This window comes from Cololabis saira, chromosome 5, assembly GCF_033807715.1.
Source record: "Cololabis saira isolate AMF1-May2022 chromosome 5, fColSai1.1, whole genome shotgun sequence".
Classification (NCBI taxonomy): Eukaryota; Metazoa; Chordata; class Actinopteri; order Beloniformes; family Belonidae; genus Cololabis; species Cololabis saira.
In genome coordinates, this window is record NC_084591.1 from 46,668,025 (window position 1) to 46,690,686 (window position 22,662).

The 22,662-nt window shown below is 44.0% G+C and overlaps 1 protein-coding gene across 1 annotated transcript in view; it reads left to right on the top strand.

Moving 5' to 3' along the window:
• The window catches only part of LOC133444488 (integrin alpha-11-like), a 107,432-nt gene that overhangs the window by 59,018 nt on the left and 25,752 nt on the right, over positions 1 to 22,662 (top strand). The window contains exons 11-16 of the mRNA XM_061722308.1: positions 2,398 to 2,542; positions 5,494 to 5,642; positions 13,625 to 13,768; positions 14,785 to 14,988; positions 19,832 to 19,962; positions 20,098 to 20,264. Coding sequence (XP_061578292.1) covers positions 2,398 to 2,542; positions 5,494 to 5,642; positions 13,625 to 13,768; positions 14,785 to 14,988; positions 19,832 to 19,962; positions 20,098 to 20,264 — 940 coding nt within the window. The remainder of the gene's footprint in view (positions 1 to 2,397; positions 2,543 to 5,493; positions 5,643 to 13,624; positions 13,769 to 14,784; positions 14,989 to 19,831; positions 19,963 to 20,097; positions 20,265 to 22,662) is intronic.

Sequence of the window (22,662 nt, forward strand, 5' to 3'; positions counted from 1 at the left end):
GTATGAGGACTGAGGATAGACCAGTAGATCTGGCAGCCCGTAGTGACTCAGTGACTGACAGAAGAGCAGTTTCAGTTGAGGGGCCATGCCTAAAGCCAGACTGATGTGGATCATACAGGCAGTTGTTGTGAAGGAACTGTGAGACCTGACTGAAGACTGCACGTTCTAGAATTTTAGACATGAACGGCCGGTAGTTTTCAACCTGGGCAGGGTTGAGTGTGTGGGTTTTTTCAGCAGTGAGAGTAAGAGAGGAGTTGATAATGTGGATTATTGCCGGTTTGACTGTCGGAAAAATGTTCTGCAGGATGTCGGTAGGGACAGCATCGAGAAGACAGGTCGTTGGTTTTGAGCCGACTAGAAGTTTAGAGACTTTGTCCTTGTTTAGAGACTGGAAGGAGCAGAGAGAGGTGCCAGTGGTCGGTTGGAGTGGGCTGAGGTGGGCAGGCTCAGAGAATTGGTTACTGATAGTAGCAGCCTTTTCAGTAAAGAAGGAAGCAAACCTTTCTGCAAATAACCCAGTGGGTGGTTGAGCAGGTGGTGGAGAGAGAAGAGAGTTAAACGCCATGAACAGTTGTCGGGAGTTGGAAGCATTTTGGATTTTGTTCTGGTAAAAGGATACCTTGTCAGCCTTCAAGCTGTGCCATTTTCTTTCTGCTGCCCTAAGACCAGCTCTGTGTTCCCTCAGAACCTCTGTGAGCCATGGGCTTGGAGGTTTTTGTCCAGCTGGCTTGGACATCAGAGGACAGAATTTATCCAGAGCGGAGGTGAGTGAGGAGCAGAGTGTTTCTGTAGCCTCATTAACAGATAGTGTGGAAAAGTCTGAGAGGGAAGGGAGGTTAGAGCAGACCTCATTACATGGCTGTGAAGGGCTGAGAAAATTTATGTTGCGGTAGGAATCCAACTTTGGAGTCAGGTGAGTGACATGAGGTGACATGAGATGGAAAATTTTACCAGGATATGGTCTGAGAGGTGCAGTGGTGTGACACACACGTCAGCTGTAGTGCAGTTTCTGGTCAGCACCAGGTCAAGGATGTTACCAGCTTTCTGTGTTGGAGGAGTCTGGACCAGCATAAGATTGAAAGAGTGGATGAGAGCCAGAAAGTCATTTGCCTGTGTTTTGCCGATGTGAATGTTCATATCTCCCAGTACAATTAGCGGAGAGCCATCCAGCAAGAATTGTATCCAGCTTGTGATTTTGCTCCCCCAACGTCTGAGTGTTGGTCGCACAGCTTATCCCTACAGCCACGTCAGGCAGCTCTGAAAGGGCAAGAATAGCTGTCGACGACTTCCAAAATTGTCGTTATGCCAGTTAACCGCCAGCTCCAAAAAGCAGAAATCATGTTATCATTAATCCAATTATGTAGGCATCTTCAACATCCTCGACCGACAGAATGGACAGACACACGATCCCCTATGACTTCTAGGAGTCCATCATGTATCCAGCAGCAAACGTCCCTTCGGGGCAAGAAGGCTCCCTTTTGCCCTGATGTTTCGTTGCAAAAATTTGGTCAATTGTGCTGAGAGACCAGTTAACTAATTCCATGATTTTAGAACGTTTCGGAGGATGTGAACAGAGGGGCTCCAAAGAGTGACAAGACAAAAAGCAGCAGCAGGGCAGATAGGGAGGGAGCAGGAGCAGAAAAGCGCCCGCCTTCACCGAGAGCCAGAAGAAGTGATGGAGGAGGCAGGCCCTTGGCTTGTAGCTCATCACACTAAATTGGAGGTGTGGCCTTCAAGAGCTCACAAGTTCAGGAGAGAAGAGGTCTGTGTTGGAGTCAATGAGAGTGTGTGTGTGTGTGTGTGTGTATTTCGCCTGTCCTTTTTACATTAACTGACCGGGTCGGTTGTAGAGCTGGTCCACCCATAAATTGCCTATGAGGGTACACTTCTTCACCGGTCAGCATTAATGTAAACAGAAGTGACATGGTTGTGGGTGGGGTTTGTTGATGACAAGACAAGGATGTCGGCGAGCTCCTCATCCTAAGAGTCATTATTACAGAACCGGATTCTGCAACTGGCAACTAAAATGACAGACCGCGACTTTGCAAGACACAAAACTCGGATCATAAACAACCTGAAGAACCTCAGAAAGAATTTAACATTCAACAAACAGCAGGAGCGGCAGAGGGAGACTGCTTGTCATATTTGTGCAACATCTCCTGTAGGTGAAGCCAGCTGAGCCAACCAAACAAACAGCAGGCCATCATGTTAGTAGTACCACTCTATAACACATCCTCAGTCGTGTTCCCTCCCCTCAACTCGGCTTCACAAACTGGGGAGACAATAATACACCTGGCGTTTACACCGAGCAGCTTTAAACATGCGTTCTTCATCCAGGGATAACGGGTCTGATCTAAAAGTTCCTGGTGTTGATTCAAGTCTCTTTAAATCCTGCAGGATGGCGTTCTGCTGGGAGCGGTGGGTGCTTATGACTGGAACGGTGCAGTGTTGAAAGAAACCAAACATGGGAAAGTGGTTCCACCAAAGTCTTCCTACCAGGATGAGTTTCCAGAGTCGCTGAAGAACCACGCAGCCTATCTAGGTAATGCCTGATGCAACATATTTACAAATGTTTTAAACCATAGCTGTACGTGTGTGGTTGATAGGACCCAGATGCAGGAGTTCCAAAAATTGTGATTTATTAAAAAAAAAACAATACAAAAATGCTGCTTTGCAGGATACAAAACAAACCAAAACATGAACCTGACAAAATCCTAAAAGCAGACCTGAAACATGGAGGAGCAAACAGTACAGACTAGCAGGGAGCAAGGGAAAGACAAGACAAGATATACACAGAAGGGTTGATGAGATACAGGTGCAGACAATCAGGGCAGATGGGAACAAGGGAAGTCAAGACGTAACTGAAACAAAGACGCAGGTTTCAAAATAAAAACAGTAACTAAATAACAAAACTGTGACATTACCCCCTTAAGGAACAGCTTCAAGATGTTCCAAAAACACAACAAAGAGTCCAAGACCAGGGAGGGCAGAGGGGGCCTGGAGGAACACACAGTCAGAATTCATGGGGCCTAGGCACTGGGCCAGGCAGACTTGCGCGAAACTTGAGGGGGACGCCCTTGGGGACGGGCAGACCAGCGAGACACTTCAGGGGGACACCCTTGGAACCGGGCAGACCGGCGAGACACTTCAGGGAGCTGCCCTCGGGGACTGGCAGACAGATCAGGGGTCTCGGTCGAGCCTGAGCAGAGTCCAGGGCTGTGTCCTCCCGCTGGGTCCATGCTTGGCTGGTCCGTTCTGTCACAGGTGTGGTTGATAGGACCCAGATGCAGGAGAAGAGGAGGCAGGAGTTCCAAAAATAGTGATTTATTTTAAATCAAACAATAAAAAAGCGCTGCTAAGCAGTATACAAAACAAACCAAAACATGAACCTGACAAAGTCCAAAAACCAGACCTAAAACATGAAGGATCAAACAGTATGGACCAGCAGGGAGCAAGGGAAAGACAAGACAAGATTTACACAGAAGGGTTGACGAGACACAGGTGCAGACGATCAGGACAGATGGCAAGTAGGGAAGTCAAGACGTAACTGAAAAAAAGACAAGACTTTCAAAATAAAACAGGAACTAAAAAACAAAACTGTGACAATAGCAGGAGTTTTAGGTGTCTAGATGTGTTCTTAACAATACCCTTAGTGACCAATTTTATTTATACATGGTTCATAGCTTCTGTGTCTCTGCATGAATGATCTCATGAAGTCAACACAACGAAGAAGTTGAAATTGTTAAACTATAAATACTTGGGAACCATTGTTGATGGACAGCTTAAGTTTGATAAAAAACAAAAGTGGTTCTTAAGAAAAGACAGCAGACGATTCATCTATTTGTAGGCTGAACTCAAGTGGTAACGTATTACGTCACTTCCTGTTTTCAGTCTGTAACCGTTCGCACGGTGTCATGGGCTCTGATTCTTCAAATCTTTTAAATCTAAAACGTAGCTTGTTTTCTGGTGATATAACACTGTGTCTGGTAACTTATTTTTTCAGCTGAGCACTTGCACTCTTTCCATGCCTCCTTTAGTGATTACTGGGTACATTCTCAATTGTGTTGACAGCATCGTGCCCACCACACGAGTCAGAAACTTCACCAACCAGAAGCTCAGTATCTGGGCTTCTGGTTGGGGTAAACCATCCAGTACCTGGATCACCAGTCGGGTAGGATACATGCTGTGTACTCACTCCCTTGCTTTAAAATTAAGAAATAAGGAGAAGTACAAAGCTGCGAGGTACAGACTTAGGATAGCCATCACAACAGTCAAGAGGCAACATAGAGATACGCTGAACAGCTTCTGTTGACCCAGGGTGGATGTGGCAAGGCCTACAGCACATCACTAGGTGTTTTTAGATTAGATCCCGCTAATATCGCTGGATGATGAACACGTGTTTAACAGCGTTTGCAATGTAAACGCAAGGCATGTTATTTGTCACCTCAGGCCTAAAGGAGGGAGGGAAAGCGAGTCTGGAAGCGTTATCCACGAAACATAATGTCACCACAACAGAAGTTGTCTGTAGGTGCTTTCCAGAGACCCAGAACAATATCCCGAGCAATTATTACATAAACAATGGCAGGGAAAAACTCCCCTAATGGGCGAAACACCTTAAGCCAAACATCCATTTTTCCTATACGCGCTTTATCCTTTGCAGGGTCACAGGGGTCTGCTGGAGCATATCCCAGGTCATTACAGGCGAGAGGCAGAGGTTACACCCTGGACAGATTGCCAGTCTATTGCAGGGCCACATATAGAGACAAACAACCAGACATACTCACACTCACACCTACCGGCAATTTCGAAACATCAATTAACCTAGCGTGCATGTTTTTTGACTGTGGGAGGAAGCCGGAGTACCCGGAGGAAACCCACGCAAGCACGGGGAGAACATGCAAACTCCACACAGACAGACCGCGCCGGGCCAGGGAGTCGAACCTGGAACCTTCTTGCTGTGAGGCAACAGTGCTAACCACTAAGCCACCGTGCTGCCCTTCAGCCAAAAAGTGGCAAGAAAAACTCCCCTTTAGGAAGGAAGAAACCTTGAGCAGGATCTGGCTCATAAGGGGGGACCCCCCTGCCAGAGGCCAGCTGGGCAGAGCAGGAAAAGAGAGATCAGAAAGAGAATAAAGAGGAGGGAGGAGTTAAGTGTAAATAAATGGATGGATGAAAATAATAAGAGAAGAGGTTCAGGGCTTCTGGGAGCCCTAAAAAGGAACTTTTTTTAATCAGAAGTGTGTTGAGTGCCAGACTCCATCCCTAAAAGCTGCTAAGAATAGAGTTGTTGAAAAATTATTTTAAAGGGTTCTACTTTACTGTGTTTCAGTGAAAAAACATGTCACAAACATTTCATGAAGGTCTTTAAAAAAGCAAAACGTAGTTTTATATGACCATCAAAGTTTTTTTTGTTTTTTTGTTTTTTTAAAGGTGATTCCTTATACAGGTAAGGCGAAAGCTTCACCTTTCAGCCTAAATGTTTTCTTCTCTCAGGTTACTCAGTGGGATCCCTCATTTCTTCCAGCGGCTCGCAGCTGTACGTGGCTGGAGCTCCGAGGTTCAACCACACCGGAAAAGTTGTCATCTTCACGCTGAAGAACACTGGAAACCTAACCATGCTGCACGCCCTGCTGGGAGAACAGGTCTCTCTCAGATGCACACTATATCTGAAAATATACAAACCATGGTCACACATAGAGTTTAAAATCCCACACACTTTGATCAATGGTGACCTCTAGGGAGCTTACAGCGACTTCAGTAGGAAACAACCTCTGGGTTTTAGAGTGGATTTTAACCTCAAGGAGCCTCCTTTCAATGAAGTGGAGGAAGTGGTGAGGAGTGCAAAATCCAGCTCAGAGCCAGGAGCAGAATGCCCTTAGGAGTTTTTAAGAAGTGCCCGAAGTTAGTGGTCATACCAAAAGAAAAAGACTTCAAAACAACCAGTGTCTGATAATCTCCTCACCCAGTGTGGAGAGCTAAATGTTATTCAGCCTGTGAGATTACAGGCTCTTTACTTCCTTTTGAGCAATTATTAGACAGGCAGGTCAGTGGAAAAAGGCGGCATACCAGGCGTTCCAGGTTACCTCAGGCATACAGGTGGAGTCACACGGCTATTTACAGAGGCAGGAGATGGAACAGGAGACCTGACTCCATGTGGCTAGATGGTTCATCATCACACTGGTGGAAGTTGTGTTGGAGAAACGTCACATACCCCACATGATAAAAGAATGAATCTTAATTTCAGCCTGAGGGTTTCATCTGAAGTGGTAACATCTGACATCCAGGTGCACCATTTCAGTGACGCTGTTAACATAAGACTGATATTTATTTCACTTTATTTCATTATTTCACTTTATGCACAAAAACAGACACTACACCGTTCTGAATAGGTGTACAAAATGATACAGGTTGAGAAAAAGAAATGGCACAGTATAAAGATCATAACTGAGTAAACTAAAGATAAATTTAAGGCCAAAATTGCTGAGGGCAGCAAAATATAGCCTTGGCCCAGCTAAATGTAATCATTATGCTTCCTTGGTTTCATTGTCATTCTGCATCGAGACACCTAATGTACAGTATGTTTTGACCCTTTTGGATTCATGTTTAATTAAATCTACTGAAATCATAATTTCTCAAGTCTTATTCTTGGTAACTTAGACACTCAGTTTCAGTCCAGTTATTCACCTAGTTGGAAAGAACACATGAAAGAGCATTTGATGGATTTTTCCAAAACATAAACATGAGACTAGAATCCAAGTTAGAGTCATACTGGTGTCAAACAGACTGACAGATGGAGTAAATTATCTGTGGTAACAAGCCTTTCTGCATCGTGGGTGCAGGGATCTATTGCTGGAGTTGCTGCTTAGGGGTGAGAGGGGTTGTCCATGATTGACATCAGCTTAGCCAATATCCTCCTTCCAAGAGCAGTCTGTGACAGAGCCGGTCCATCTGACCAGCTTGTGTAGTCTCATCATGTCTCTCTGAGTTACTAAAGTTCCACCTGCCTACTACATGGAAGATGGCAGAAGCTGCCACGGAATCATAACCCTGACCTGCAAACACCAAAGGAGCTCTCACAGGACACGACGCCTCTGGTCCTTCTATTGCAGTATATCTGTGTTGTGTGACCAGTCCAGTTTATGACTGAGTTACACCCAGGTATTGGTACCTTTTGTGTTCACAAGTCTGGGCTGCCTGAAAGATTCAAGGTCTGGGTGGAATTCTCCCAGGATCCTCTGGCTTCTACTGATCCGTGGGATTCTCACGACTGTTGTAAAAGGCTACATGTGGAAGGTGAGCAGATGGCTAGGGTTGTAACAACCCCTTGTACAGGAACAGCAACACTCTCAGGCCACCAGTCCATCTATTCAGGAAGGAATTTATCGACGCATCAACACAACACAACAAGGTCTGCAGAGCAGGAATCAGTCAGGATGGGGAGAAAGTGCATTACGCAGGCCAGCACGCAGCTCCTGAAGCTCCGGCCTGCAAACATGCACAAAAGAGAAAAAAGGGTGGCCAGCACAAGAAAATACAGGAGCGATGGACAAAAATGATAGCTATGAGATACTTATAATAAATAAAAATGGAAATGGAGAAGAGAGGAAGGGAAGGGTGAGAGGCACCGCCCAGTGGATCATGTCGTTGCCCCCCTGCAGCATAAGCCTATAGCAGCATATTTACCACGAAGCTATATTTGAGACTAACTATTATATTCTTGTTCTATAGCTGCAACTATGACTACTGACTCTAACACACTAGAGTTTACACTAACTAATTTAGTTTACCAACACCAGCTAGAGGTTTACTAAACACTAACTATAGGCTTTACTAAACAGAAAGGTTTTAAGTTTAGTTTTAAAGGTGGAGGTGGTGTCAGCCTCCTTAACCCAGATTGGAAGTTGGTTCCATAGTAGTGGTGCCTGATACCATAATGCCCGCCCTCCAAATCTACATTTGGATACTCTAGGAACTACGAGTAAACCTGCACTCCAAGAATGGAGAGCTCTGCCAGGAACATAAGGCACTATCAGGTCTTGCAAATAATGCAAGACTAAGCCGTTTTGGGCTTTATACGCAAGTAATACAATTTTAAATTGGATTCTGAATTTTACGGGTAGCCAATGGAGCGACGCTAACACTGGAGAGACGTGGTCTCTCCTGCTGATTCCTGTCAGCACTTGCGCTGCCGCATTTTGGATCAGCTGGAGCCTATTCAGCAAATTACTTGGACATCCTGCTTATAGCACATTACAGTAATCTAGTCTAGAAGATACAAATGCATGAACTAGTTTTTCTGCATCACTCTACGAGAGGATTTTCCTAATACACGTGGCCAAATACATTTGGCCACATGGCCTTAATTGCACCTATATGAAGTATTCAAAGTGCAGTTCTTGATTCAGAGGGTTTATTATGTCCTTTCCAGCCCATCCAACCTCTACACATGGAGCAATGTGGAGACATCTGAAAGCTTGCTGTGTTCCAAGGCTGGAACACTTGAACACATTCTGAGCAGCCGTCCCAAGGCTCCCAAGGATGTCAGGTTTTACTGGAGGTAAGGCCCCCAAGTCTATCAATGAGGCAATCAGCCAGGGGATCGAGGACACCAGGAATATCTGTGCCACAGCCAAAGCCTTTGATGTTATCAAGGACGGCAAAAGGCCCAAGATGAGACAGAGTAGAGCTTCGTCGGTCTAGACTGACTACGCTGGACAACCAAGACTTCACAATGACTACTGACCTGTAGCAACAGGTAAAAATATGTCAGACATTGTCCAGACGACACTGAGACTGGACATCATTCTCCTCATGAACAAGGACAACAAGGACCCTGATCTTGCTGCCTTTAACAGAAGCCTAGGAAGAGAGGATATAGTACAGCGGATTACCAAAAAACTGTGCACTTTTTGAAAAAAGCATGAAACTTCTACCACTGTTAGATGATACCATGAGGTTTATTTTCAGATGTGGAGGACAGTCAGATCTGACCCCTGAGGCCCTGGAGAGGTCAAATTCAAAATGGCCGCCAAAAATATTGAAAAATGCTTAACTTCGGAACCAAGCGCAGTAGAAGAACATTTAAGATGTAATTTCCCACTAATTTCTAGGTGCCCATTCAGTTGGTGATACTTTTGAGACAAATAGAATTCAACAAAATGCCTTCAGATCAATGTCAAGGTCAATTTATCCAGACAAAGGGAGGCGAAAGACGGAGAAAGGTGGTTTATTTCCCAAATAATGAAAGTAACAAGTGATTTTTTTTTATGATGACAAGAATTATTATAATAACTTATATTAATACAGCACCTGTCATAAAACCTACTGTAAGGTTGCATAACAATCAAACAAACAATCAATAATGGATCACATAATGGAAATCAAATTTCTTAGTCATGAAGGACTAAACCCTAACACAATCTCCCGAACAAAAACAGAGATCAGTACACGCAAGTGCAGCTTTGACACATGTGCACCGTCCAGTGCACCCTTTGCGGCAGTTACACCGGATCAGCTCATGGCAAGATTTTGATGCTTCAGGGAGAGCTGTCCAGAATGGCTGCCACCCAGTGGATTCTTTTCTCCAACCCCAGTCAGATGGGTCTGGGATGTTTGATTCAATACCAGTGACTGGTTCCATAGGTTGGCCTGAAAGCAAGTCCTCTTGATGTGCTCCTTGAGGGCTGCCTGGGTTGGAGGGATGTTCTCCAAAGTCCTGGACTTCTGGGAGAAAAGATATTTCCTGGCATCGTATACCTCCATGCATGCACTGGTTCGGTCGTACATCAGCACCACAAATCGTTCGATCAGGGACCTTGATCCTTCACTGACCTCACTTGGCATGGCCAGGAGTTCCTGCAGAGCATCAGTGACCTCTGGGAAAGAATTCCAAGTCTCCCAGGCTGTCTTCTTTCCTCGGCCAGCAAATGCAGACACAGTGTCACACCCAGTGAAAGCATGAAAGACGGGGAGAGTCAGGCACTTGGCAGGAGTCATTGTGGCAACAATTTGGTGAATAGGAATGTACCTGAAGCTCGGTCCAACACCAAAGGCAACCCACAGCTCATCATGAGCTATTTTGCTGAAAGAAGACACTGCCAATACAACCACGTCTGTATCAACTGTACGTATGGTCACCTTCTTACAACCCTTCTGCGCAGCATCTGCCGCGTGCAGAAGTAGCCGAGTGTCAGCCTCCTCTTGCAGGCATGGGGCAAGGCAGGCCACACATGAGTCAGTAAGAGAGCAGAGCACTCCAGTTCCATCAGTTGCATACAGTTCCTTGCCCTGTGCAACAGGCAGGCGAATGGCTTCTCATGTCAGGAAAGAAAACAACTCTGTTTTGTTGTCATTGCATCGAAGGAAGTCCTTCCAGTTCTTGGGCATCGCATTAAGGGATGCCACTCTTCTCCTCATGCCCTTCCCCCTTTTCTGCCTTGTTGAGGCTTTCAGACAGGCAGATAAGTCTACATCCCAAACAAGGTCAACACGGTTGCTTACATCAAGTTGAGCAGAGATGTATGGTGCAAAAACAGTTTCACCATACTCTTGGAATGTTCTTGAGCATTTGAACCACAGCTGCACCATCTAAAATAACTGCATCAGCCACGGGGACACTCTTGTTTTCGGGCAGATTTGACTCCAGACATCGAAGCAGATCAGCTTTAACCCCAAGCCGAAGTTTTCCTCCACTTGACAGAGCTGGGGGTGCTGCCTGGTTTTCATGGGAAAATAAATCGTTGATGTCGCCATCTCTTGTTTGACACGAGATGTACATCCTTGAAAAAAGACCACAGTCACTCTTCAGTGCAGCAAGTTGTGCCTTCTCTTTTGACTTGACCTTGACAGGTGGCCTGCTGAACAGTGGCAACTTGTTCTTTGGAAGAGGATGTGTGATAGGTGTTGTACACTTATCCAGCCTTTCAGTCACAAACTTAGTGTACTGCTCCTCACCAAGGGTAGCAATTCCTCTTACAGTGTCAGCTATTTGGGTATCCACAATCTCTCTTGTGTCAATGACTAGACGATCCTGGCTGTGTTCTAGAAAGGGATTCCCCATCTCTTCCAGCACTGTTACGAGCGCTTGGACCTCCTTCAGGAATGTTACTTGTACTGCAGGTTGCTGCTCATGGTGTCTCGAGTCACTAGGTTCACACTGTTGCTTTGTTGCCTGTTCTTCAAACTCGTTAGTGATCCTTGCGATCTCTGGCCCAGAAACCATCCAGCGTCTCAGTGCTCCTGGATTCCCAGTCAATCCAATTGCCCCTCCAGAACCTTTCACCATAGCATTATTCTGTTCATGGCACTGGTCGATAGCCATAGCAGAGAATTTGTTGGTGGTTTTGTGTACTACAAAATGTCCTGACATGAACTCTGCATGATACTTGATACTTATAAAGACCCAGACTACATTTCAAGGCTGTTGGAGACTGGCTGTTGAGCTAATTGGCTAACCACTAAATAGCTAGCATGCAAGAGTTTGGCTTTAGGAATCATTACTTGTAGCTATAGATAGGTGATATCCTTTAAATTATTTTGGGGCGCATGGATACAAATACATATTTATTGCGTTTTTAAATTTTTTTTTTTTTTACCTTGACCTTAAATAAAATGCATTTTCTTGAATTCTATTGGTCTCAAAGGTATCACCAGCTGACTGGGCACCCAAAAATCAGTAGGAAATGACACCTTAAATGTTCTTCTACTGCGCTTGGTTCCAAAGTTAAGCATTTTTCAATATTCTTGGCGGCCATTTTGAATTTGACCTCTCCCGGGCCTCAGGGGTCAGATCTGACTGTCCTCCACATCTGAAAATAAACCTCATGGTATCATCTAACAGTGGTAGAAGTTTCATGCTTTTTTCAAAAAGTGCACAATACTTCTTGTTTTGGGGGATATGCCGCTGTACTAATAGGTGAGGTATTTCCCTGAGCAAGGCCCAGAGAACCTCTGGCACAAGTGGCAACAGCAGAGAGCCATCTGTAACATGTAGCACATATAATCAGGCTACCATCAAGTGTGGTCTAGTGCAAGGCTCGACTCAAGGAGCTGATTGAAGGACAATGAAACACTGAGGCCAAGGTATGAATTTAACTGCAGTATATTGTTAAAATGATTAAACAAAAAAGGACACAACATATAACATAGAAAATAAAAAAAGACAAAGGCCTTTCAAACAGTGACTACATTAGTCATTTCAAATACTAGTATTTAAAGTTGTCAAATGAGTAGTGCATTTTTACTTCAGTTCTCAACCACAGTCAAAGTCAGTCAAGCCAAGTCAGGAAAGTTCAAGGCAGGTTTGAGGCCTGCTAATTGAGCTCTGGAACAAGGGCTCAAATCCTTTCTGCAGGTATTCAAGGTTCAGGGTTGGCTCGCCATCCAGTTAGATCAGTTCAATGAAATTCAAACCTTCCAATAAAGCCCGACCAATGCAACATGAAGCACCTTACACCACAGCAATAATCTTCAATGATTCAGCACCTCAGCTGTGGAAACTAGTCCAGGTGGTTTGCAGATTTCCTTCAAGGCTTGAGAGAAAATGTTTGGTGGTGGTGGCAGCAACAGTGTGCCTGAGCAAATGAGTATGTCGGGGCTGAGCAGGTGCTGCTGATTGATTGAGAGTGGAGGATGGGTGCAGTGTGGAGCCTGCATCCATTTCCCCGGGTTCAAAGGGCGTTTCCAGTGGGAGTGTCTAGTCAAAGGGTAGTGTGCGTGTCCACAGGTAACAAGATTCACTCAACTCATTTCACCAGGGCTACAAACAGTAACGATGTAGTGACAGCAGGAAAAGCATCCAGATGCTTCTGGTGAGCAGGGGGAGCAGTGAGGACAGTAGCTTTCGACTTGGACACATGCCAAGGTCTGCTCAAACTTGGTCAGGTCCCCCAGGACAAAGGTGTCTGTTGCAGGACCTGAAACTCCCGATATCTCCAGGAACAACACCGATGATGTGTCAAATGGCGCTTTTCCACTAGTACCTACTCAGCCCAACTCGCTTCGGGACGGCTCGTCACGCCTCGTTCCGGCTCCACCCGTTTTGTCCTCATTTGTTTTTCCACAGCCAGGTGAGAAGTGGGCGGGTTGGGGTGAAGCTGCTGTGACGTACTCGATTGCATAACCCCTTAGTTCGTGTTGGCGCTGATCAGAAATCAGCTGGAGCCGCGAGGGACTGAGAGTAAAACAGAGCGCCTGTGGATCTGGCCGTTCTTTATCACCCGTCTACATCCCTTTTTTAAATTATCTCGTCAGCCACCAGGTTTATGAACATCTGCACCTCAGAGTTGGATCACCAAACAGACGTTTGCGCTGTATAATAAGATCGCCGCAAGCCGCTTCCTGATTCAAACTTCTGACGGCCCCGCCCCCCCGACCAATCAGTGGCGTGGAGGGTGATGACGTCAGATATAGTGCCGGCTCAGCACGCTTAGAACCTCATCAGAACGGTTACAGAAAAAGTATCTGCTTGGCACGGCTCCACCCGCCTCGGCCCGTAGTGGAAAAGCGCAAGACGGGAGCGTGGCGAGTAAAAGCGCGCTGAGTAGGTACTAGTGGAAAAGGGCCAAAAGTGTCTGCATCAGAAGATCCTATGAAAACTGATCTCTGGTTTTTGCCTTTTTTACAGATCGGATCATATTTCGGCAGTGAATTGCTATCAATGGACATGGACAGTGATGGACTCACTGACTTGCTGGTGATTGCAGCACCGATGTACTACAGTCAAGGCTGGGAGAGAGGAAGGGTTTACATATATGCTGTTACACCTCAGGTTAATACGCATCTGTGTGACATCAAGCACCTCCACCTGAATTTGTTTTCTGTTCACTCCTCATCCTCCCTCACTTTCCTGCTGTCCTCGCTGTTCTCCTGCTCCAAAATATCCCCCACCTCCTCCTGTACTTTCCCTGATTACACTGATTATTCATTGTATCTGATTCTGCTGACCTGATTTCCCACACCAATTACCAACATGACTGTGACTGATGACCCACACCATTGTGGCACTACTGTGACCCACACTGCTGTGGCTAATAGCTAATTAGCATTTCATTGTTCTATCTAAAGGCTGAATTATGCTTCTGCGTCAAAACGACGCCGTGTCTACGGCGTGTGGTTTTTGTACACGCAGAGGACACGCCGTCACATGCGCCGTCAGTGACGTGCACCTCCCGAAAATTGTAACTACGCGTCGAGGAGACGCCGTCCACACGCAGACCGAGAGGGCTGTGATTGGTTCGTTTGAAAGCGAAGCATTTCCGGTTTCCGGTTTGAATCAGTAGTGAACTTCCAGGGCTTTTTTCTTCGTTTATATGTGATTTTTTTTGTTTTTGTTTTTTGCACAATAGTTGTCCTTATTTCTTTGATTTACTGTGACCGGAAAAAGTCGGATAAACCATTCAGAAAAAGATCGCTAACTAGTGGCCGCGGGGGGTACTGCACCGCGACCAAATGGAGAGACGGAGAACTCTGAACGATTCGTGACGGTGTCACGGGTGCGCCGTGTGCTCTGCGTGTGTGTGACGCAGAACCATACCCACACCTTTATATGGCCAACAGATCTCTAGTTTGGAGCTATCAGGGAATCTCCACCTGAGCTATAGCTTACTAGAGATCAACTGCAGGTCTGGATCCAGACCCTAGTGGTCAGTAGAACTAAAGGTTTTTGGAGTTACGTGTTGGTGATAGATTGGCAAACCAGATGTAGCTTATCATAATCCTTCCTACAAATTATACTTGGTGCTGTTTTACATTTAAAAAAATTAATAAATCAAAATTTCCTTCCAGATATCGTTCACTCTACAGGGGGTGCTAGAGGTGTCAGACCGCTCTCAAAACTGCCGTTTGGGTTCAGCGTTGGCCCAGATAGCTGACATGAATGGAGATGGCTTCAGAGAGCTTGTGGTGGGAGCACCGCTGGAAGATGACCACCAGGGGGCAGTTTATGTATTTTATAGCCAGCACAAAATGATCCAGCTGCACTACAAACAGGTAATCAGTTCTGCATAATAATAATGATACTAATAATACTACTACTACTACTAATAATAATAATAAGAAGAAGAAGAAGAAGAAGAAGATTTTGATTTTTAACTCAACTTCATTTTACACATGTACAATTTTCAGTTAAAAGCACTATTAAAAACAACACATATAAAAAAACGTATTTCTTCACAACTTTTCAATAAATTAACTTTTTAAGAACTGAGTGAAATGTAAAATGTGGTTTTCTTCAACAGTGCATAAAACATCATCATGGCACCAAACATTTTTAAAAGCTTGTATGTCACCGGACATTTTATAAAACTCAAACTCCAGCCTCAGTCTGCAGCGGAGGTTGCAGCGCCAGGTTGTGTCCTGACCTGGCCGTTCCTCAACTTGGTTCCCTCTGGACACGTAAATGGCCAGCTTTGCTGTGCCAGAAACAAACTTGAGGAGCTGCCACTTCTTTTTGTTCGCCTTTCTTTCTCTATATCCATAAATGAAAACCTTTTCTGAAAACTGTACATTAGATGAACTAGAAACTCACACTCAACAAAAAAATTAAAAATCTTTTCAGGGTGACCACAAAACGGGCAGGTGTTTGACACAGTTGGATTCATAACAGAGACCACAGTGTCGCAGGCAATAGCACCATGTGAAATCCTCCATTGCAGTTCTGCAGTCTGCTTTTTGTTTGGGGGGGGTATAAAGAATCTCCCAACATATGGAGCTACTCCATCACCAATGATCCATGCACACTCTGTCCTTTTTTCCAACTCCTTTCTGCATAACACTTTCACACAATTATTGTACAACGTCTTTTTGATGTTGCTGTGGAGGGACACCGTTGTCGCCCTCTCCAGCAATGGGCCAGATGCTTCTCCCAGCTGGGGGGGGTCAGTTGGAGGTCTGGAAACGGGTCCCCTTGTACGGTCTCTGTCCCTCCACTGTATATTTTAAGGAGGATCTTCTCTTTGTCGTCTAGTCTCTCTCTCCATAGTTGAAGGGCCCTCAGTATGAGCCTGGTAGACCGGTCCCCCGGATGTGTGGCTAAGGCCTCTGCTCCTTGTAGATCTGGTCCTGCTGCGTTCACCATGTACCTCAGCTGCAGCGTCCTGGAGCGGAGCAATGCTGCCGTCAGGCCCGGCATGGCCTCCAAGGCCATGTCCAGTCTGGCACCATGAATCACCGGTTGGTGTAAAAGCCAGAGAACAGAGAGTTAGAGCTCCCACCTGAACAGCTTTTAAAAAGGCCCCATGCTTTAAAAACACTTTCATAAAATGGAGGAACCCCATTAAACGTTATACATTTAAGATCAGTTAAACAACAGAGCAGTATCCAGTCCCAAATTACTCACTTGTCTGAACAAATTTACTTGTCAGAACATGCAGCTGGCCACATCTCTCCACATAAGATCTGTCGGACCTGTTAAAAACCTTTGAATGAACTGAACTCTAAAGGTGCAGTTCTACTGGTCAAGTGGATGAGGCCCTGCCCCCCCTCCTCTCTTGTCAAAGATAAAAACCCCCTTAGCTACCCAGTGTTTGTTATCCCAGAAGAAATGAACTAATACATTCTGGACCTTGTCCAGTAGTCCTGGTGGCGGCTCCAGACACATCAATTTGTGCCATAGTGTAGAAGCTATTATGTTGTTTGTCACCAGGACACGACCTCTGAAAGATATTTGAGGGCGTAACAATTTCCATTTTTTTATTTTGTTTTCAATTTTTGATGTTGTGTCCTCTCAGTTCTGTTGGACTACGTTTTTCCCTCACAGAAAGACCCCTAAATATTTCATACATGATTTTTTCCCTGATAGGTTCTGGGATAGTACTGGGAGACTCCCACCCCACTTACCGACAGAAAGGGCTTCACTTTTTATGCCAATTCACTTTTGCAGCTGATAAAACATAAAAAGAATCAATCAGGTTATTTAAAATGTTGACATCCTTTTTATCTTTTATCATTGCAATGACATCGTCAGCATAAGCGGATAAAACAATTTTCCTATTAAAACCAGGTAAAACCAAACCATCAGTTCTTGAGCGTATTTTGCAGAGGAGGGGTTCGAGAGCGAGTGTATAGAGTATGCCGGACATAGCACAGCCCTGCTGGACGCCTTTAGACACCCTGAAGGGAGCACACAGACGGCCGTTCAGCTTCAGTATAGACTCAATGCCTCCGTACAATGGCTGGATCTTGGCAATAAAACTCATGCGGAAACCAAACCTCTTCATAGTTTTCCAGAGGAAGCAGTGTTCAACACGGTCAAATGCCTTTTCCTGGTCCAGCGAAATCAAACCAGTGTTAAGCCCCAAAAGGTTGGAAATGTCCAAAACATCTCGAATTAAGTGGACATTGTCCACCATCGACCCACCGGGTACACAGTAGGTCTGGTCACAGTGGATAACCTCCTCCAGCGCTTCCCCCAGCCTGGTAGCCAGCACTTTGGATCAAATGTTGTAATCTGTACAGTTTTTGATGTCCTGGGGATCACCTTATTTGGGCAAGAGGGTCACAACCGCTCTCCAACAGTACACTGGCATTGAGCCTTCGGCCAAGCTCTCGTTAAACACCTCCAGCATATCAGCTGATAGAATGTCCCAGAAGGCCTTGTAGAACTACACAGTAAGGCCGTCCAGGCCTGGAGAAGAATCCATTTTGGAGAGGCTAAAAAAACTGCGTAAAAAAGATAAAAAGACATTATCAAGGCAGAGATGTTACTAAAAATCAAGCTCTTTTCTGACTTTAACCATTCATTTTCTCAACCTAAAAACATCCTGATTTGTTAATTCGGAGATGGCTTTGTTTTTATTAACATACTTTGCTGACTTTAAAAATAGCAGCTTGTCAGGGGCACGGTGGCACAGCTGGTAGTCTAGCCGTCTCATAGCAAGAAGGTCCTGGGTTCAATTCCCGCCGGGGACGCTGTGGGCGCACCCACACCCTGGGTGGAGTTGGAGAAAGGGCCTTTCTGTGTGGAGTTTGCATGTTCTTCCCGTGTTCCCTTGGGTAGCTAAGGTGAGCTACCCTCACAAAAACATGCACACAGTCCTGGGCTATACATGCCCCCTCTGGCCAGCCGGGGCGCCAGATGGGGTGGGGAGGATCTGGGGAGGATCTGGCCGGATCCTTCCACGCGCTACGCCTGGCCGGAGAAACCCCACCCTGTCTGGTGAAAAGAAGCGGCATGCTCACTCCTCAAGTATGAAGGAGACCTGAGCTCAGTGCAGGGCCCTCCCGGGGTTGGTAGAGGGAGCAATAACCAGGACTGACGTAAAAAATCAGGGATAAAAATATTTAAAAAAAATTTTTTTAAATAGCAGCTTGTCTGGAAAATGTTTGTCTATGTTAATGCCTTTTATACCTTTTATTTGCTCCAGAAAACTTTTTAACATTTTTTCCGGATACATACATACATTTTCGTTTCTTGACCTACAGTGGAAACGCCACTGTGACTGATTAAATGAAAGACACAATTTGCAAAAGTTTTCACTCTTGTTTCCAGAGACAAAGTTTCACTCTCAGATTGTTACAAACATGGAAACATTTTTATATATACATTTTCATTGAATTTATTTATTTTTTTAAACTTTTAATCCCTGAAGGGAAATTAACTAAAGAAACTCACACCATCCTTCACTGTTGGAACCAAAGTGGACGACCGAAGAGGACTCCACTGTTGAAATTACATCACAAAAAAGTCCTCTGGACAGAGGAGATAAAACTGGAGCTTTTTGAAGAGTCACATCATGTCAGTGTTTACATATGTAAAAATGAAGCCTTCAAATAGAAGAAGACGGTATCTGCTGTGGACCACAGAGGAGGCTTGGTTCAGTTCTGGAGCTGCTTTGCTGCATCTGTGCAATCTGTGCAGGTAAAAGGAAAACCTCAAGACCATCAAGATGTTCTGGAGACAAATGTGCTGTCCAGACTCAGAAAGCTTGGTCTCAGTCGCAGGTCTTGGGTCCTCCAACAACATAACAACCCAAAATATACAACCAAAACCAGCCAAGAACAACTCAGAATATTAATCCAGATCTACATCCTGTTGGACATCTGTGGAAACATGAATATGCAGTCTGGAGAAGAAACCCCTCAGACCTTAGACATCTGGAGACGTTTGAGGACCAGAACACCTGTCTACAGGTGGACAACTCTACAGACGCCTGTCTGCAGGTGGACACGTCTCACTGAGCGTTACATTCGTCTCTGGACTGAAGTGGTTGATGAAAAAGGTTGTAAAACTAAATATTAAGTCAAGGATCCATCACTTTTGTCCAGGACAGGTTTATTAGTTTGATTTTTAAATGATCTTGAAAACAAATAACCTATGTTCATATGTTTAATTCATCCTTATTTTTCTCTTAGAAACACTCAGCAGCCCTTCTTTTTCGTTCCTTTAACCACTTACCCATTAATATAAGAACACTTAAATTGTTACATCTCTTTAAAAACTCACTATATTCCAACCTCAATAAACCATGTAGTTGCCTCTAGTGGTATTGCCTTCTCATTTTATTCTTATTAATGTATTTTATATACAATGTATCTATTTCTTCATATACTATATCATAATGATGATGATAATGACTATTATTCATATTAATATTGTTGTTCTTGTTGCTATTACTGCATTATATGCAGTATTTACTTGTGTTATTCAGGTGTGGTAGGTCTTTGGGACTGGTGTGTGGGCGGGTTTGTGTGTGAGAGCCTTATGTATGTATTATGTATGTTGTATGTAACTGTTTTGTACTGTCTTGTATGTTTTTTGTTGGACCCCCTCGAAAACGAGATGATTCATCTCAAGGGGCTATCATTAATACATTTACTGATTTTTTGTCTCCAGCGTTTGTCTGCAGCTAGTTTTTCAAATGGACTGAAGTATTTTGGTCAAAGTCTTCATGGGGTTCTTGACATGAATGGAGACGGGCTTGTAGACCTGGCAGTGGGAGCTCTGGGAGCTGCCGTCATTATCTGGTGAGCAACAACATGTTTAATTTTAAATGCTGTCCTTCACTGATCCACCAGTTTAGCCCATAATTAAATTTATCTACTCAAGATCTTTAGAATCCATTATACATTCCCTAATAACAGCAGGCTCCATGTGTCCAGGTCTCGTGGTGTAGTACGGATTCAGACAAAACTGAGTTTCGAACCTGAGAAGGTCAACATCTTCAACAAGAACTGCCAGCGAGGAGGGAAGGAGGTCACCTGCATGTCCGTTACCGTGTGTCTGAGTCTCGACCGCTGGATTAAGACCAAGACCAGAACAAATGTGGGTAGGTGACAGACTCGTAAACATCCTGAATTCTCTTTTTATTTGGGATGTTGTTATCACGGACTAGACTCAAATGGCTCAAGCAATGATACAATCAACAGGACACTCTTGGTCATACAACCCCGTCATACCCAGTCATTCCCTCCTCATGTCCTCGCCTGCCCACACTTACATTATTCCAGCTTCAGTCATCCTTGAACATGATTTCTGCCACTTGTACATGCCCTATCACGTTGCATCAGTCTCAGTCAAAATCAGGACATTGAAGACCAGGACAGAAAATATGATGGCAACACTTCTGACTTCATGGCTTGAGTTTTTGTGGTCAGATACAGCCCTTTTACATTTCAGAATCTGGATTATGCCACTTGGAAATGCTTCATGTGACTTGAGATTTGGGGCATTTGCTCCTTTGCCATTGCCTTAGCCCAGGGGTCGGCAACCTGCGGCTCTAGAACCGCATGCGGCTCTTTAGCGCCGCCCTAGTGGCTCCGTGAGCTTTTTCAAAAATGTTTGACCTTTTTTTTTCCTCTTTTTCTTCTTTTTTTTCTTTTTTTCTTTTTTTTATTCCTTTTTCCTTTCCTTTTCAATCTCAACATTTCGACTTTTTTCTCAACATTTCGGCCTTTTTCTCGAGATTGTACATCAACATTAATCTCAACATTTTGACTTTTTTCTCGACATTTCAACTTTTTTCTCAACATTTGGACTTTTTTCTCAAAATTTTGACTTTTTTCTCGACATTTCGACTTTTCTCAACATTTCGACTTTTTTTTCAACATTTCAACTTTTTTCTCGAAATTTTGACTTTTTCCTCGACATTTCGACTTTTTTCTCAGCATTTCGACTTTTTTCTTGACATATCAACTTTTTCCTCAAGATTGTATTTCAACATTAATCTCGACATTTCGACTTTTTTCTCGAAATTTCGACTTTTTTCTCTAAGTGCATAATGAAAAAAATAAATCTTCCCCCAGTTCTAACTAATATAGAAACATGCAGCATGTGTTTGCCTTCATTCTAAGGCTGATACAAGACATTTTTCATTTTTTGCGGTTCCAGACATATTTGTTTTTTGTGTTTTTGATCCAATATGGCTCTTTACACATTTTGGGTTGCTTTCTTATCTGAACTGTTGGTCCAGTTTCACCAGAATGTGACATGGACCTTGCTAATTTGGGGTACGTCTGAGTTGTAGATATCCCAAAGGATGGAAACATCAAGAAAATGGAACAAGAAGCTTCAGAAGCACTCAAGATGAAAGATTCTGTAGACCCAGATGTACAGTTCACGTCCAAAGTCAAATGCTTGAGTCAAAAGCAACTGGACGTCCTTTTCTTTGATTTTGAATATATTTTGCCTTATAGAAGTCTTTGTCATCATTTTCATGCATCCCTGTTGTATGATGCTTTTTTTTTTAAATAACGTTCCAGCAGTCTGATATTTGTAACTCCAGTCTCTAGATATCTTATTCTAGCAGTCCACTTTCTCGTTAGCAAGCCCTGGGGTTCTAAGATCTCTCACACACTTTATTAATTTTGATTTGATTTAAGCATTTGAGGATGATCATTATCAAGTATTATCCTAGCCCTGCCCCTTTACCACAGCCCCACCTCCATTATCCCAGCTTTTGTGGTGGTAATACATGCAGGAGGTAACATGTGTGTTTTCCTCTGGAAATACACTGCGTTATTAAAGGGACACTAAAAACTCCAAGTACACATCAAATGAAACTTCTCCAAACATGTTTCTTGTTATTTTAGGCAGTTATTGTCACAATAATGTATGTTTAAGTGATTATTTCCCCGATAAGTTGGTTTGGAATTCATTCTTTGAGTCAAAAACACAGTTTAATGTCCTCAAGCGTTTATTTTGGTACTTCTTGTCACCAGCAGTGTAAATTGATTATTATCCAAATATTCAATTTGACCAAAAACATTTAGATTTAACAATTCAAATTTATATTTAACGTTTAGTTGTTGCATTTCACGTTTACATTTAATTATTTAATATATGTATATAAGTTAATGTTGTAAATGTGCTAAAAAGGGACTTTCAAAACTTCACACCGTGTTTTTTAAATATTGTTTTTAGCTAAATGTGATCAATGTGATTCACTTTATAAGCAGTATCCAACAGAAACATTCTCTTTTGCTATTTACTGTGAAACATTGTGGTTTAATTGATTTCTACATGAATGTGTTGGTCCTCTAGGCCCTGATATGTTTTCCACGTTGCAGAGATTTTCCATGGTTCTTTGTGAGTGTTATTGAATCAGGATCTGGCTGCACATGTGCAGGAACGCTGCATGGAAACATTTCTGATATTCGGACAGCAGCCAGCTGCCATCACTGCTCCCAATGAAATCACATCCTGATCCACATCTTGCCTGATCATCT